This window comes from Centruroides sculpturatus, unplaced genomic scaffold (genome assembly GCF_000671375.1).
Source record: "Centruroides sculpturatus isolate CEXI.00-Female unplaced genomic scaffold, Cexi_2.0 scaffold5, whole genome shotgun sequence".
NCBI classification, from domain to species: domain Eukaryota; kingdom Metazoa; phylum Arthropoda; class Arachnida; order Scorpiones; family Buthidae; genus Centruroides; species Centruroides sculpturatus.
The window spans coordinates 1,487,482-1,501,051 of record NW_019384397.1 but is presented as its reverse complement, the minus strand read 5'-3'; the positions used below and the strand labels follow the sequence as shown (position 1 = coordinate 1,501,051).

At 28.0% G+C, this 13,570-nt stretch overlaps 1 protein-coding gene across 1 annotated transcript in view; it reads left to right on the top strand.

Annotated features, from left to right (window-relative positions):
• The window catches only part of LOC111618443 (Kv channel-interacting protein 4-like), a 69,220-nt gene that overhangs the window by 31,884 nt on the left and 23,766 nt on the right, over positions 1-13,570 (top strand). The window contains exons 2-3 of the mRNA XM_023359989.1: positions 9,417-9,486; positions 10,203-10,273. Of these exons, the coding sequence (XP_023215757.1) occupies positions 9,417-9,486; positions 10,203-10,273 (141 nt within the window). The remainder of the gene's footprint in view (positions 1-9,416; positions 9,487-10,202; positions 10,274-13,570) is intronic.

Sequence of the window (13,570 nt, the reverse complement as noted above, 5' to 3'; positions counted from 1 at the left end):
TGTAGAAATTGATGATCATTACTCTTTATCGACATCATATTATTACTTCCTTTAATAGGTACAGATCTTATAAATTTGCAAGCATTTGCATTTGTGTTCGTAATTAACTGATTCGATTTATTTTCATATCGTGTCTTTACACAGGGTGATCTGATGGAATGGTCTAAGATCCTCAGAATTGATTTTTACTTGTGGAGCACTTAAACAGTATGGTAACCTAGTAAAAATATAAAGCATGGTCTATTTAAATGAATGCTTTCAGAGTGTATTATGAGCGAATAACACTCGATAAGTTAACACGAGATCTCCACTAATGAGGATGATTCATCCTTTTGTTGTATCAATATAAACGTATCTAAATAGAGCATATTTTGTCAATAATATGATCGTTTTGTGAGTAGAGATCAGTCATGGTGATTTTTCAATAACTCTATATCTATCAATATTTATTTACTTATTTATTAAAGTACAGTTCAACTTAACATTACGCAAAACAAAAAAAAAACAATGAATTATTCACCTGATTTTTAAAATAAAGCAAATGTTTACGTTTTCTACTTAAATAAACTAAGAAGATAAATTTATAAGTTAAAAAAAATATAATTTATTATTCATTTACTCTTTATAATTTTAAGATTTTTTAGAATTATATTGATATTACAAAGATCAACAGTTAATTTTCAGCATTAACTTTAAAACAAAAAAAAAAAAACATTTATAGTTTTATAATTTAAACTAAGTAAGAAACAATTTTTAAATCATTAAATAGAAAAAAAAGAGGAAATTGTTTAACTTCTCAGAGACCAGATTAAACATCATGGTCGAGCTGTTTGTATACAACCATTGGATACTATCCAAATGTTAGTCTGTTTTATTTGATGTTTCGTCTTTTTTCTGACTTATTTTCAGACTGTTGATAATGGATAAAACTTATTTACCTCCATTTATTCATTTTAAATCCAAGTTATAATAAAATTAAATCATTAATTATATTAAATTTATCTGGGAACTTTAATTGTTTTTGATGTCTAATATCTCTTCACGGCCTGGGAATATAGTTTATAATTATTTTAGATTGCTAGACTTTTAATATAAATTTATAAATATGTTACAAAATCAAGAACATATTTATTTAAATAATAATTAAATTTAAAATAAAGAATAAGATTATAAAAGTCTTCCTGAAATTATGAAAAACTAGTGATTATTTATACAAAAATTAAAATCTCTATTTGCATATATAAATAGAACGGCTTTGTGTATGCTCACTATTAATTCCTAAAATCTTTGACCAATCTGGTTACTCCCTAAGACCCTGCGGTAAATATAAGCTACCGTGGGACCTGGACACTTCATCCCTTTGACACTATATGATAATTTTATAGAAATTGTATAAAGAGCAATCTAGACAACAGTCTCAAAGAGATTTATCAACGATAACTTTTAACGAAGACACTAATGGAGTGGTTAAAAAGGTCAAAAGTGGTTCCCCTTGCTACTAAAATTAGAACTAATACTAATTATTCTATCTAGAGGGGTAAGTAGCAGACGTACGGGATTAAAAGCTAGAAGGACAAAAATTAAAATTTTGGTTAATTTTAGCGCATAATTTCTACGCTTGTAGTTATCCTTTTATTGTTATTCAACATTAATAAACACGTTAAAACACTATTCGATACCTTAAATGGAATATCTGTTTCAATCTCTACTGGGAAACGTTAAACAGACATGAAAAAAGGATCAGGAAAATCTTTTGCTTGTACTTCTTCCGACAATACCTTTTGATTTATCATATCCGCCAACCTTTTTCTATTCCCTGAATTAGTTGAGTGTAGGAAGAAACGAGAATTTATTTGTTTATGAACTTTTTGTCTTCTCAAACGGAAATTGAATTTCGCTGAAAATAACAAACTTTACAGTTATGTCAGGTGGGCGTTATTTGCTGAAAGAAGACGATGACCTTCGTCTTTCCAAACACAACTCAATGGATAATTTTATATATTCTCGGAATTTCGTCTCGAAAAATTATTTAAATACATTTGTTTATAGTAGACATTATGTGTATACAATTATATAATTTATTTATTTATTAACTATAGTTGCTTTAATTATCGGTAATAATGTTTTCAATTAAACTTATCAAGAAATTAAATATTTTAACATAAATTTGGATAAATGAAATGATCAAAACATAAAATAAGACACAAATCAAGAATAGATTAGAATTAAGATACACAATATATTATTATTTTGCAGTGAGATGAATAGATCTTTCACAGAAATTTGATAATTTTGATCTAATTTAAGAGAATACGTAGTCATTGATACAGCATCCTCCTAAATTAGCCATTCTCATCGTGGCCGTGGACCCCCTGGGGTCGGAGAACTGAAAGTGGGTCAAGGATGAAACAAATGAAAAGGGGACGGGTACAAGATTCAATTTTTTTTTATCTTTGGACTCAGGGTGTGTGAAGGGGCACGACTTTATTCATTCACTTTGGAGCTTAATAACAATAACTCCTGTGCTTTTTGTCGAAAATTTCTGAAATGTTGCACGGAGGTTGTATATTAGGGCATTGATATTGTTAAATTTTGATGGTTAAAGATCGAAGGAGTGAGGAGATAGCGTGGGTCATTTGTCATATTTCGAATTGGGTCGGATTTAATGAAGATTTTACTCGTTATTATCATTTATAATTTATTTTATAAAACTCATCTCTTCCTTCAAAATTAAGCTTCTTGCCGTTTTATAATAATTAATAATATAAAAAGTTTTTAAAATAAAATATAACGAATGGCACCATCACAATTTTTTTTGCCGGGAAAGTTACGAAACTTGTCGCTGGATTTTTTATTTTGTGATGGAGCTTCTAGAAGACTTACTACAATAAGCAATAGTGATAACAATATCTATACTAGAGCCTAAGAATTTACATTACTTAAACATTTTTTTTTTTTTTTTTTTTTTCATTCTTATTTTAACAAATAAATGCTTTCAGTTTCATACAGCGCCATCTATGGCAAGAAATATAACTATTTTGGTACTAAAATTTTTATTACACAAAAAATCCCAATTTCTAAGCGTTTGTGTGAAAACCGCATCATCTTACTGTAAATAGTTCGTAAATTATTAATTTTTTAACATTTCTGTGACTTAACAACTCCAAATACAGGGTGATTCATTTTATTGATGAATCTTAAATTATTTTAATGGAGATACTGCTATTGATAGAAGAAACAACTTTTATCAATAGAGCAAATACTAATTGAAAGTTGATTTTTTAAAAATTATATATGCAACCTGTGATCTTTGTCACCAATTAGAACCAACTTTTTTAATTTGGTAATCGATAATTTCACTATTTCGGTTTGATTTTAATTAAGATGTTTGAAAATTCGCCATTTTTGGATTCGATTTCGGCAATTTTAGTGCACAAACTAAAATGTGTATACGTTTAATACAAATACGCAAAAATAATTGTAAAGTAATATCGCTAATATTACTTTACAATTACAGTAGAGCATCGANCAGCAGCCCAAAGGCATTAAAATAAATTTTCCTGCTTCGTTCTGAAACATGTAAAAATGTAATTTTATTTATTTTTTCATAATTTATAGCGAATTTAAGGAAATATTTTATCGGCAATTATTAGTGTCGAGACGTAAAAGTTTTTTTTTGTGGTTAATTGTGAAGTAATATACACACGATTTCTATCAACTTATAAGTTATATCTAATGTTTGACATTAACTTTATTTTTTCTAAATTACTCTTGTATAAATAAAAATATATAAACTTTAATCGTCGTTTATTCGTTTATTTATTTTTCAATTTCGTTTGTAAACCAATAAAGAATCCGAAAATACATTTTTAGATATTAATGAGTGATATGTAATTCAAGAAATATACATTAATTAAATAGTTTACCTAAATCATAATATGGTAATGGAAAAAATGAGGGGGTCTGTGAAAATTGGGGAAAGCTCAAAGGAGACCAAGGCTGGAAAAAAGTTGAGAATAACTGTCCTAAATAATACCATATTCTTAAAGTTACTTATAAATAGAACTTGACTATAAATGTTAAATAGGGAACTCTTCTGTAACTGTGTGATTTTCCATTGCAAATGGTAATTATCATCAAATCATTGGACTTTTCAAACTCTCAAACTCAGAATTCTGTGTAGATTTCATTACTTTATTGTTTGAGATACTTCAATGTAGAATACACATTCGATTCAGAGTCGCTAAATGAAAGGTGAATCGAATAATAAAGTACAGAAAGAGTAATTTTTTAAAAGAAATTTTTCCAGGATATACCTGTGAACTCACCACTCAATCGTCCCATTGTGGGCATGGCTGAACTCACGATGCGATCGAAGTCTTTACTATCCATAGAGCGGAGAGTTTTAAAAAAGAACAGCAAATTAAAAAACCTATATGTCTGTCCGAACACTCTGTAGATGTAACATTTCAAATTTGATTTTGCAAACAGTAACAGTTTTTATATATAATTACAAATTATAATTTGTATATCTAACTCTTGATACGTGTCAACTCCATTTTATTTTACTGTCAACTTCTATATTCTGTAAATTAATTCATGTAGTTATTTTAAGATTTGTTTTAAAACTCTAATTTTTAGAAAATTATAACTATTTTATTAGTAAGCTGTGTTATTTTACTTAAAAAATTTTAAAAATCTACATAAGAAAAAGGCATACATTTCACTTTATACTTAAAAAAACAAAGAGAATATAATTGAAGTTCTACTGTATATTCTTTATTCAGATGAAATATAGGGATGTTATTCATTTTAATTACAGTTTGTTATCTGAAAAAGTAATCGCGTGTCCTCATTCTAGAATGGATTTATTCAAGATAAATTCTTACATGAATGAGCGCATCGAGTTATAACGTGAGACGTGTTATAAATGAATGACAGAAACCGACCTCATTCGATATTGATAATAACACCACATGAAATATTTAATGTTAAATTGATTGCTATTTGATGTATTGAATGGAATTTTTCTTTGTCGCCATTTTCCTAGAATATAATCCAGTTTATTGACGCTCTTTGAACAAAGTGCGTGTTATTTTGTACTTCGTACAAATGCTATAAGAAAGAACAAGTTCAACGATATTTTCAATCGCTTCTGTCGACTTTCTATTTTCCTTTTATTTCTATTTAAAATATTAAACATCTGCAATTGTTTACTTTTTCCCCATTCCAATGAATCAAGATTTTGTATTCGATATTCAAAATCCCATTTTACGTTACTAATATGCGTATACATATTTAGTCTAATTTATTATTTGAGCCATTAGAAATTTATCTATTAAAAAGCAAGAATTATTGTGACGTCGTCATAATGTTGGGCTGCAATTTTTAATTATTTAATTTAAAATACATCTCGATTTTAATAGTGGCTTGCCCCTGTATAACGTGCTTTTCCTGATAACAAGAGAGTCATACAGACTCATCTATCTAACACCTTTCTGGAGAAAATTTCTGAATTGAAATCATGTGACTTCCACTTCCACACCGGAAGATCGCATTAGTTAATCGGGGCCTCTATATCTGGTCTCGACTTTCATCTAACTCTGTTCTCGAGATTAAGGAAGGATAGACAAACGGACGGACGTCTGTGGGAATTTGCTTCAATTTTCGAATTGCAGCTCAAAGATGTTTACATGTAGAGATAAATGCGTGTAAGTACATCTTCACTTCCTGAATTAAAAAGAACACCGAATATACGTACTAGATTTACTATAGACTACACGAAGTATTATATAATACTTCGTGTAGTCTATAGCCTATTTATAATTTATAATTAGATCAAAATTTGTTTAGTTACGTGCGATTATAAGGAATATAGATACAATTAAACCTGTGTAAACAGGAATCGCACGGTATGGAATATTTTGTTTTGGTTTGGCATATTTCCATTTTGAACATGTTTTCTAGCATAGAAAATCGCTCCGTTCCAAAGAATTTTTTCCGTTTAGACAGGTTTCCGTTTTAGACAAGTTTTACTGTACTTATTCTCTTTGATTTTTCTTTTGCTGTATGAAGACAGATAATAAGTTTCCTGCAGTATTTTAACAAGTGTGTGGAGTTGATAACTTTGATAAAAAAAGAAAAAAACAGAAATAAAAGTATTGAACTGAAGAACTGTTTTTCTGTTTTCTTTTTTTATTTGACGAAAATTTCGACATCCGTCTAACCACAATTACTCATATTTGACTATTAAATACAATAAGTGAGCAATATTTAATTTATTCTAAGTAAATATAAATAATATTTTTAGATCCGAGACTTCAAAAACAGTAGTTTTATTATATAAAGGAAGACAATTGTATATTTATCAATATATACAGTATAAATTCGTTAATCCGGCACCTCCGAAGAGTATTCCATAATTCGGAATTTTCGATAATAATCCGGTAATCTAGTATCTTATATAGTACCGTATTGTGATATGTTAGTATGGTAATTTATTTCCCACAGACCAATGCGAGAACAGCACACTTAAAACTGGGTTTCTCACACTCAGTAGGCCTATTATGTGTAGCTTTTGTGAATCGTAATGCACTGACTGTATGCATTGTAGTACATGTCTGAAAATTAATATTACGCGCAGAAATCATTATAAATGTGTATTCTGCATAATAACGTATGCTTTAACTTTTTTCAAATAGCCTATATTACAATCAATCATAACACAGTATACTGTAGGGCCTCTATTTTCAGACTGATTAAAGAAATCGTACACTAGCCTGAGCTGGTACAAAATGTACAGTACTACAATGTCTACAATATTCGCATATAATGTACCAATTTTTGCGAAAATACAAATTACGAAATACCTGGTAATGCGACATTTTCGATACTCCGGCAGCAATCTGGTCTCGTACGTGCGGGATTAATTAACTTCTGCTGCATTGTTTTCGAGCTAAAAACTATAATTTGAATACGTAGCAAAGTGTAGGAAGAAAAATGACTTCCTATACTTTGTTATAAAGCTGCTACTATTTTTACGTCATGTTCTTTATTATTGATTACAAGTGTTATACTGTAATCATATGATAATGGCGCTTGCTTCAATGATTAAAAAATGTATTTATAATGTAATTTATAAATGAAAATTCATTAATCTCAATTTATATTCTATAAATTTCATAAGCTGATGTTTATGAATTATGTAAAAAAGACACTATATTTAAATACGGCGCTTAAAAGTTTTATATTAATTAAATAAATTCTCAAATAATATATTTATATAAGTAATTGGCATATTCAATGTTTATATAAAATAAAATTCCGAGTCTTTTTCAGATGCCATTTTTATTTTACACACACGCAAAAAAAAATTATGGTTTTACAGCAGCCCAAAGGCATTAAAATAAATTTTCCTGCTTCGTTCTGAAACATGTAAAAATGTAATTTTATTTATTTTTTCATAATTTATAGCGAATTTAAGGAAATATTTTATCGGCAATTATTAGTGTCGAGACGTAAAAGTTTTTTTTTGTGGTTAATTGTGAAGTAATATACACACGATTTCTATCAACTTATAAGTTATATACGATTGTATGTGGGATGTATATATGATTTCTTCTGAAAAAAATTAGTACAAGTGTAGGGTAAGTTCGGGAGAGAATGGACCAGTATTTTTTGAAACGATCACTAGAATGTGTTGGCGATGGTCATCTGTTCATGGTGGATGTGCATAATACACCGTTTTGTTTTGTGATCTTTACACAAATATTTCAGCTAATACAAATTAGATGGATCAAAAGTTTTTTCATATTTTCGATGATAAGATAATACCCAAGTTATCTCATAATATTTTTCAACCCGTGTCTCATACAAAGAGTAAATTATGTCAGTTAATCGTTGCAACGTGTTGTAATAGTTCCGGTTTCAACAGAGGAGTCGTGGCAGTCTGATCTATCTATGAATGATAAATGATCCATTTCTCCCTGACATTCGGGAGAGATGGATCATTTTTATATATTTGGGTTTGATACAGAAATAAGCAAAGTTGTATGTCTAACGTCAAACTACAATGCCGTATATACAGTACAATAATACCTTAACGATAAACAAACGGCAATAAACGTGTGTGGGAAAGTATAAAACTGACAAACTTAAATAAAGTTTTAAAAAATATGACCGTAATATTTAAACTCGACGCAATTTTAATTTGGCATAAATGTTTTTTATATATGAAAAACACCTAAAATGTATAATAAGGTTTTATGTATGATTAATGTTTTGTTTTATTTCTATTTCCATTTCACGCAGGTATATTTCTCCCGTATAGCATGGTCCTACTAACTCATAGTGATACGGAATTGATGGACCATTTGTATATTTTTTGTTAATTAATAATAAATTTGTATAAATGTCTTAAACATTTATACTATTACTTATTGTTAGTATGTCGCCAGCATACTATAGTACAATTTTTTCACCAGTATCGATATAAATTAGAGAGATATAGCAAATTTTTCCGACTCTTATAAATATATAATGGGTAAAGTATGGTGATCGGTCAAAAAATAACTCCCCCGATATGTTTATACTTTTGGACTCGGGGATCTTGAAATTTCGAGAAATGCAAAAAGAGAGTCGAATTTTTTCCCGTATGTTTGTATGTTAGTTTGTCTGTGGCAAGACTTTGTTCATCCAATTTGAAGCTGAATAACTCCTGTGCCTTTTGTCGAAAATTTGTGAAATTTTGCGGGGAGGTTGTATATTAGGGCATTGATATTGTTAAATTTTGATGGTTAAAGATCGAAGGAGTGAGGAGATAGCGTGGGGTCATATGTCATATTTCGAATTGGGTCGGATTTAATGAAGATTATACTCGTTATTATCATTTATAATTTATTTTATAAAACTCATCTCTCCTCAAAATTAAGCTTCTTGCCGTTTTATAATAATTAATAATATAAAAAGTTTTAAATAAAATCTCATAACAGATGGCGCCACAAATAAATTTATCTTTCCGAGAAAGTTACGCAACTCGTTGCTGGATTGTTTTTTTTATTATTAAATTCTTCATCTTAAACTTTAACGCATCAATGAACTTTAATGCAATCTATTTGGTACGTGTTATAGTTAAAATCATGCTATTATAATTTTAAAATTTTCATTAATTGGTAATATTTTATTTTCCGTAAATTATTTGAAAATTAGAAATGCTAAAAGAAATCACTAAGAATATAAATAAATATGCATCCTTTTTAACGTAAAGATCAGTTTCTTCTATATAGATTATTTTCATATATTCTTTAATTAACGTTTGAATAATATTAATATATAATTACTTTTAAATTATCCAATTAAATAATATAAGTTTACGTATTAATTTTAAACATATACATATTTTTAATGTATAATTTTAGGAATGTCCAACGGGGTACGTCGAAGAAGATACGTTCAAACAAGTATTTGCTAGATTTTTTCCTTATGGTAGTAAGTATCCAATTTTTATTATTATACCAAAAATTTAAAAAGAAATAGTTTAATTTTCAATAGTAGTAAGCAACTAAGTCATGTACGAATGATATCTACAAAGTCAACAAGTGAAAAATGCGTTTTTCTTTTGGATATTAGAATAAAAATGTAAAAGAATAAGCATTTCAGCGATACAAAATATATTTTCTTGAAAGGACAACATTTGATAGCATGATTACTACGAAAGTTCAATACGATTTGCATCTTCTATATCAGAAAAAAATTGGATTTTTAGATTTCTGACTAGGATTAATGGAGACGTTATTTTAAAATTGAAAAGTTACATTCTAGATTATGCTTTACAATAGTCTTTTTCGGGAATAATATATAAATTTTAACATTTCTCTCAATTATAAACACGCATGTGAAATATTTTCAATAGCAAAATAATTATTTTATAATAGAATTTTTTAATAAAAATGAAATAAGACGAATGTATAAAAATTTATATACTGAAAAAGTAGTTAAATTTACTATTCACAACGTTATATTTTATAAAACAAACGTGACGAAGATAGTTGTTTGCATGACAAAGAAAACTTCTATAAAATTGTTATCCAACGACATTTTCAGAAAATAAAACTATTTTTCTCATTGAAATTTAAAAAGCACGACTTATTTCAATTCTTCTCTTTATATATATATATATATTATATTATATATCTTTTCAACAGATGCCAGTTCTTATGCTCATTATGTCTTCAAAGCTTTCGATCACAATCGAAATGGAGCCATAACTTTTAAGGTAAGTCATCCCGAAAATATCGATTATTAAATCAAGATTCATTATTTCATTTAAAATTAAATAAACAGAGAATTGTTTTATTAAAAGTTTCTAAGAAATTTACTTAGAGTTTCGTGAATGCGCTACTGGAATTTTCTAATTTCAATAACAATCACGCGGATATGTCAACAACACATGCATGTTTCTCGTGAGTTTATTTCATGTTAAAATGTCAAAAGTGGCACGAAAGATTCCTGTTCGTTATCATTCGATAGAAAGGAAGAAAAAAAAAAAAATAGAATTTCATTCTACATCAATACAACTTCAATTCTAAAACTTGATCAACTTTTCCATTAGCTTTAATGTGATTTTTTCTCTTATCTTTATTATTTTCTTTGCGTGATTGAAAAACTTCCCATTCTTTTTATTTCGCTAGTGCATTTACTACATTAATCTTAATATCGACATTGTCATATGGTAATTTTGAAATATGCATTTTTTTCCCTCTTTATAATAATATATACAGCCCAACCTCCATTAACGGCCACCTTCTAACAACGGTCATTTCTAAATGGCGGCCATTTTCTTTCAGGATATTTTCGAAATGCATACAAAACTAACCTCACGCGACGGATATTTTTCATGGGTTTTTGACTATATATTGTTAATTTAAACCTATTTACATCTTTATGTAGTATTCTAATTTATAAATATGGCCTCTGTTTAAAGGTGGTCGTTATTGGAGGCTCCATTGTGTTAATAAATCGTTTATATTTTTAACAAAACATATCTAAAGTAAGATTATTTTTAGGTTAGAATTAAGTAATTACTAATTAATTAAATTACAGAATTTAGAGTTAATTTGGGATTAACGTGGACCTAAACGTAAGAGTTAACTGTTGTATTGAACAAAGATTAATAGTTGGAAAGTACTTTTGAATTTAATTAAATAATTTAGAGTGCACCAGTGGCCGAGTGAATAAGATACCACTTGAGCGCAGTCATTGGGTTCGCGCCTTACCTAATAGGTTGGCAAAATGGAGTTTTCTGGGTTTTCTTCGCATGTATAATACCTAAATACGGACCAGTTTTCCATAAAACATGTATATAGGGCAATTTTTCCATAATGGTCCAGTTTCCCATAAGAAACGCCTAAAAGGGGTCATAGAAAGTCTTCCTAGAGGCACTTTAGCCTTGACAACACCCATGTTTTGCGTTATTTTTCCATAAATTTCTTCTAAAAACTTTCACGTAAATTTACAGCAGGTGCATCATCCATTAAATAATCAATTATTTAACGAACGATGTAACCTTTTCTGTATATTTGTACTAAACATTGTTTATAAATTATTAACATTTGAAAAAAATATCTTTTATATTTAATAAAATCTAAATACACGAAAATTTCAGTATTCTGTATATAAGGAATTTTATAATATTAATTTCGTATTATCTTTATATTATATTTCCTCGTGTCATTTATAATTTAATATTTAATTTTTTTTTCAATACATTTGCGTGGAATAAACAATTCTTTAACAAGAGTTAAGCTAATATAGAATTAAATACATACAGCCTTATTGCTTCGAATATTCCTAAAAATATAAAATACAGTAGTATAATTTTAATTTAATGACCATAAAAAATCTAGACCAAAAATGGAAATGCCTAGCTTTTAATTACAGTTCGGCATTATGACGATGCCACAATAAATAATTGCTCGTGTGTCTTGTCATTGATGCTTAAATTTAGTTTTAAAATTAATATATTTTTAAATATAATTAATGTTGGAATAAACCATAACTTAAATTTATTAATTTTAATTAAATATTTATAATATTGAATCTATAAACTTGTTTCTGGATAATTGACATAAGAAGAAATAATGAGATTGAAAATTAATTTAAAAAATGAATAAAACACTTTAAATTTACTAAAATAATTAAATAAATAAATACAGTCAAACAATGGCCACTGACAGAAATATAAAAAATGTTGTAAGACGAGGTATAATTAAACTATAAACGTTATAAAATAACAAATAAAAAAATTCTTTTTATACTTGAAAGCTATTTGCGATACGATTTTTTTAAAAAAATATAATATGTCGTGACGTGAATGAAAACTTTATGAAAAGTTATTCGTGTCGCTTTTATAGATGATATATACATAAATAATATATAGTCTACATAATATATATATTTATAAGGCAAAAATAATATATACATAAAATTATTTGACGGCTAGATGGCCCAGCCAGGGTTAAGATGTCGTTCTAATTCTCTGGAGGATCCAGGATCGAATCCGGGCTATCAACTTCTAGGAATTTGGCGAGAGACAGAGGAAAGTCCCTCTTCACCCGATCATTCCATTGTGGGCCTGATTGAACTCACAATAGTATGATCGGAAGGCCCTCATTTTTGACCGTCCTGTGGACACCAGGACGGTCAAAAATGAGTCTTGAAAACCATAAAATTATTTTCATTGTTACTTTCCCGGCTGTACATGAATATAACATAAAGTAAATATGCGATTAGTCAAATTATGACTCCTCCGTTGTTTTTGCATTTCTCGATATTTTGACACTCCGGGGTCCAAAAATGTATAAAAACCTATGTAAAACTTTGTTCGTCTGTCGATGTCGATGTCCGGTTTTGCATTATATCTCAAAACCGGATGGACCAAAAGCTTTGAAAATTAGCAGGTTTATTTTTATGTACAGAATATTGATGCTGTCAAATTTTAGTGATGTGGGGGATAGAAGAAACTCATGGTTTATATCGTAAATTATCAGACTTAATGAAAATATAGATAAAAATCGGGATCAGATAGGGAAAGCGTAGGGAAAGAAAGTCCGATTAACTGTATAAGAACTTCCTATCGGGACCGGAAGCCACGTGATTCCTTTTTTTTTTCAAATTTCTTTAACGTCATTTGTACCGATATTAAAGTAATATTTGCCATTTCAAATGTCCTAAACTCATCAATAAATAAGAATTTACTTAAGAAATAAAAATTGTTTGTTCCTAAGACAATTTTTATTGTTTAATATTAAAGAAGAAATTATATAATAAAATTCTTAATATAATTTAATTAAAGATAAAATTAAGAATAAAATAATAAGGCAATAAACGTATAAAATTTCGAATTACAATGAAATTTAATGATAAATAACCTATTAAAATTTAATTAAATTTACGAAATTTTATTGATATATATATATATATATAATAAATAATTATATGTATATTAATTATTATTATTATTATTAGTATATAATTTATAGATTGTGATTATATTAGATAATGACAGCTCCAG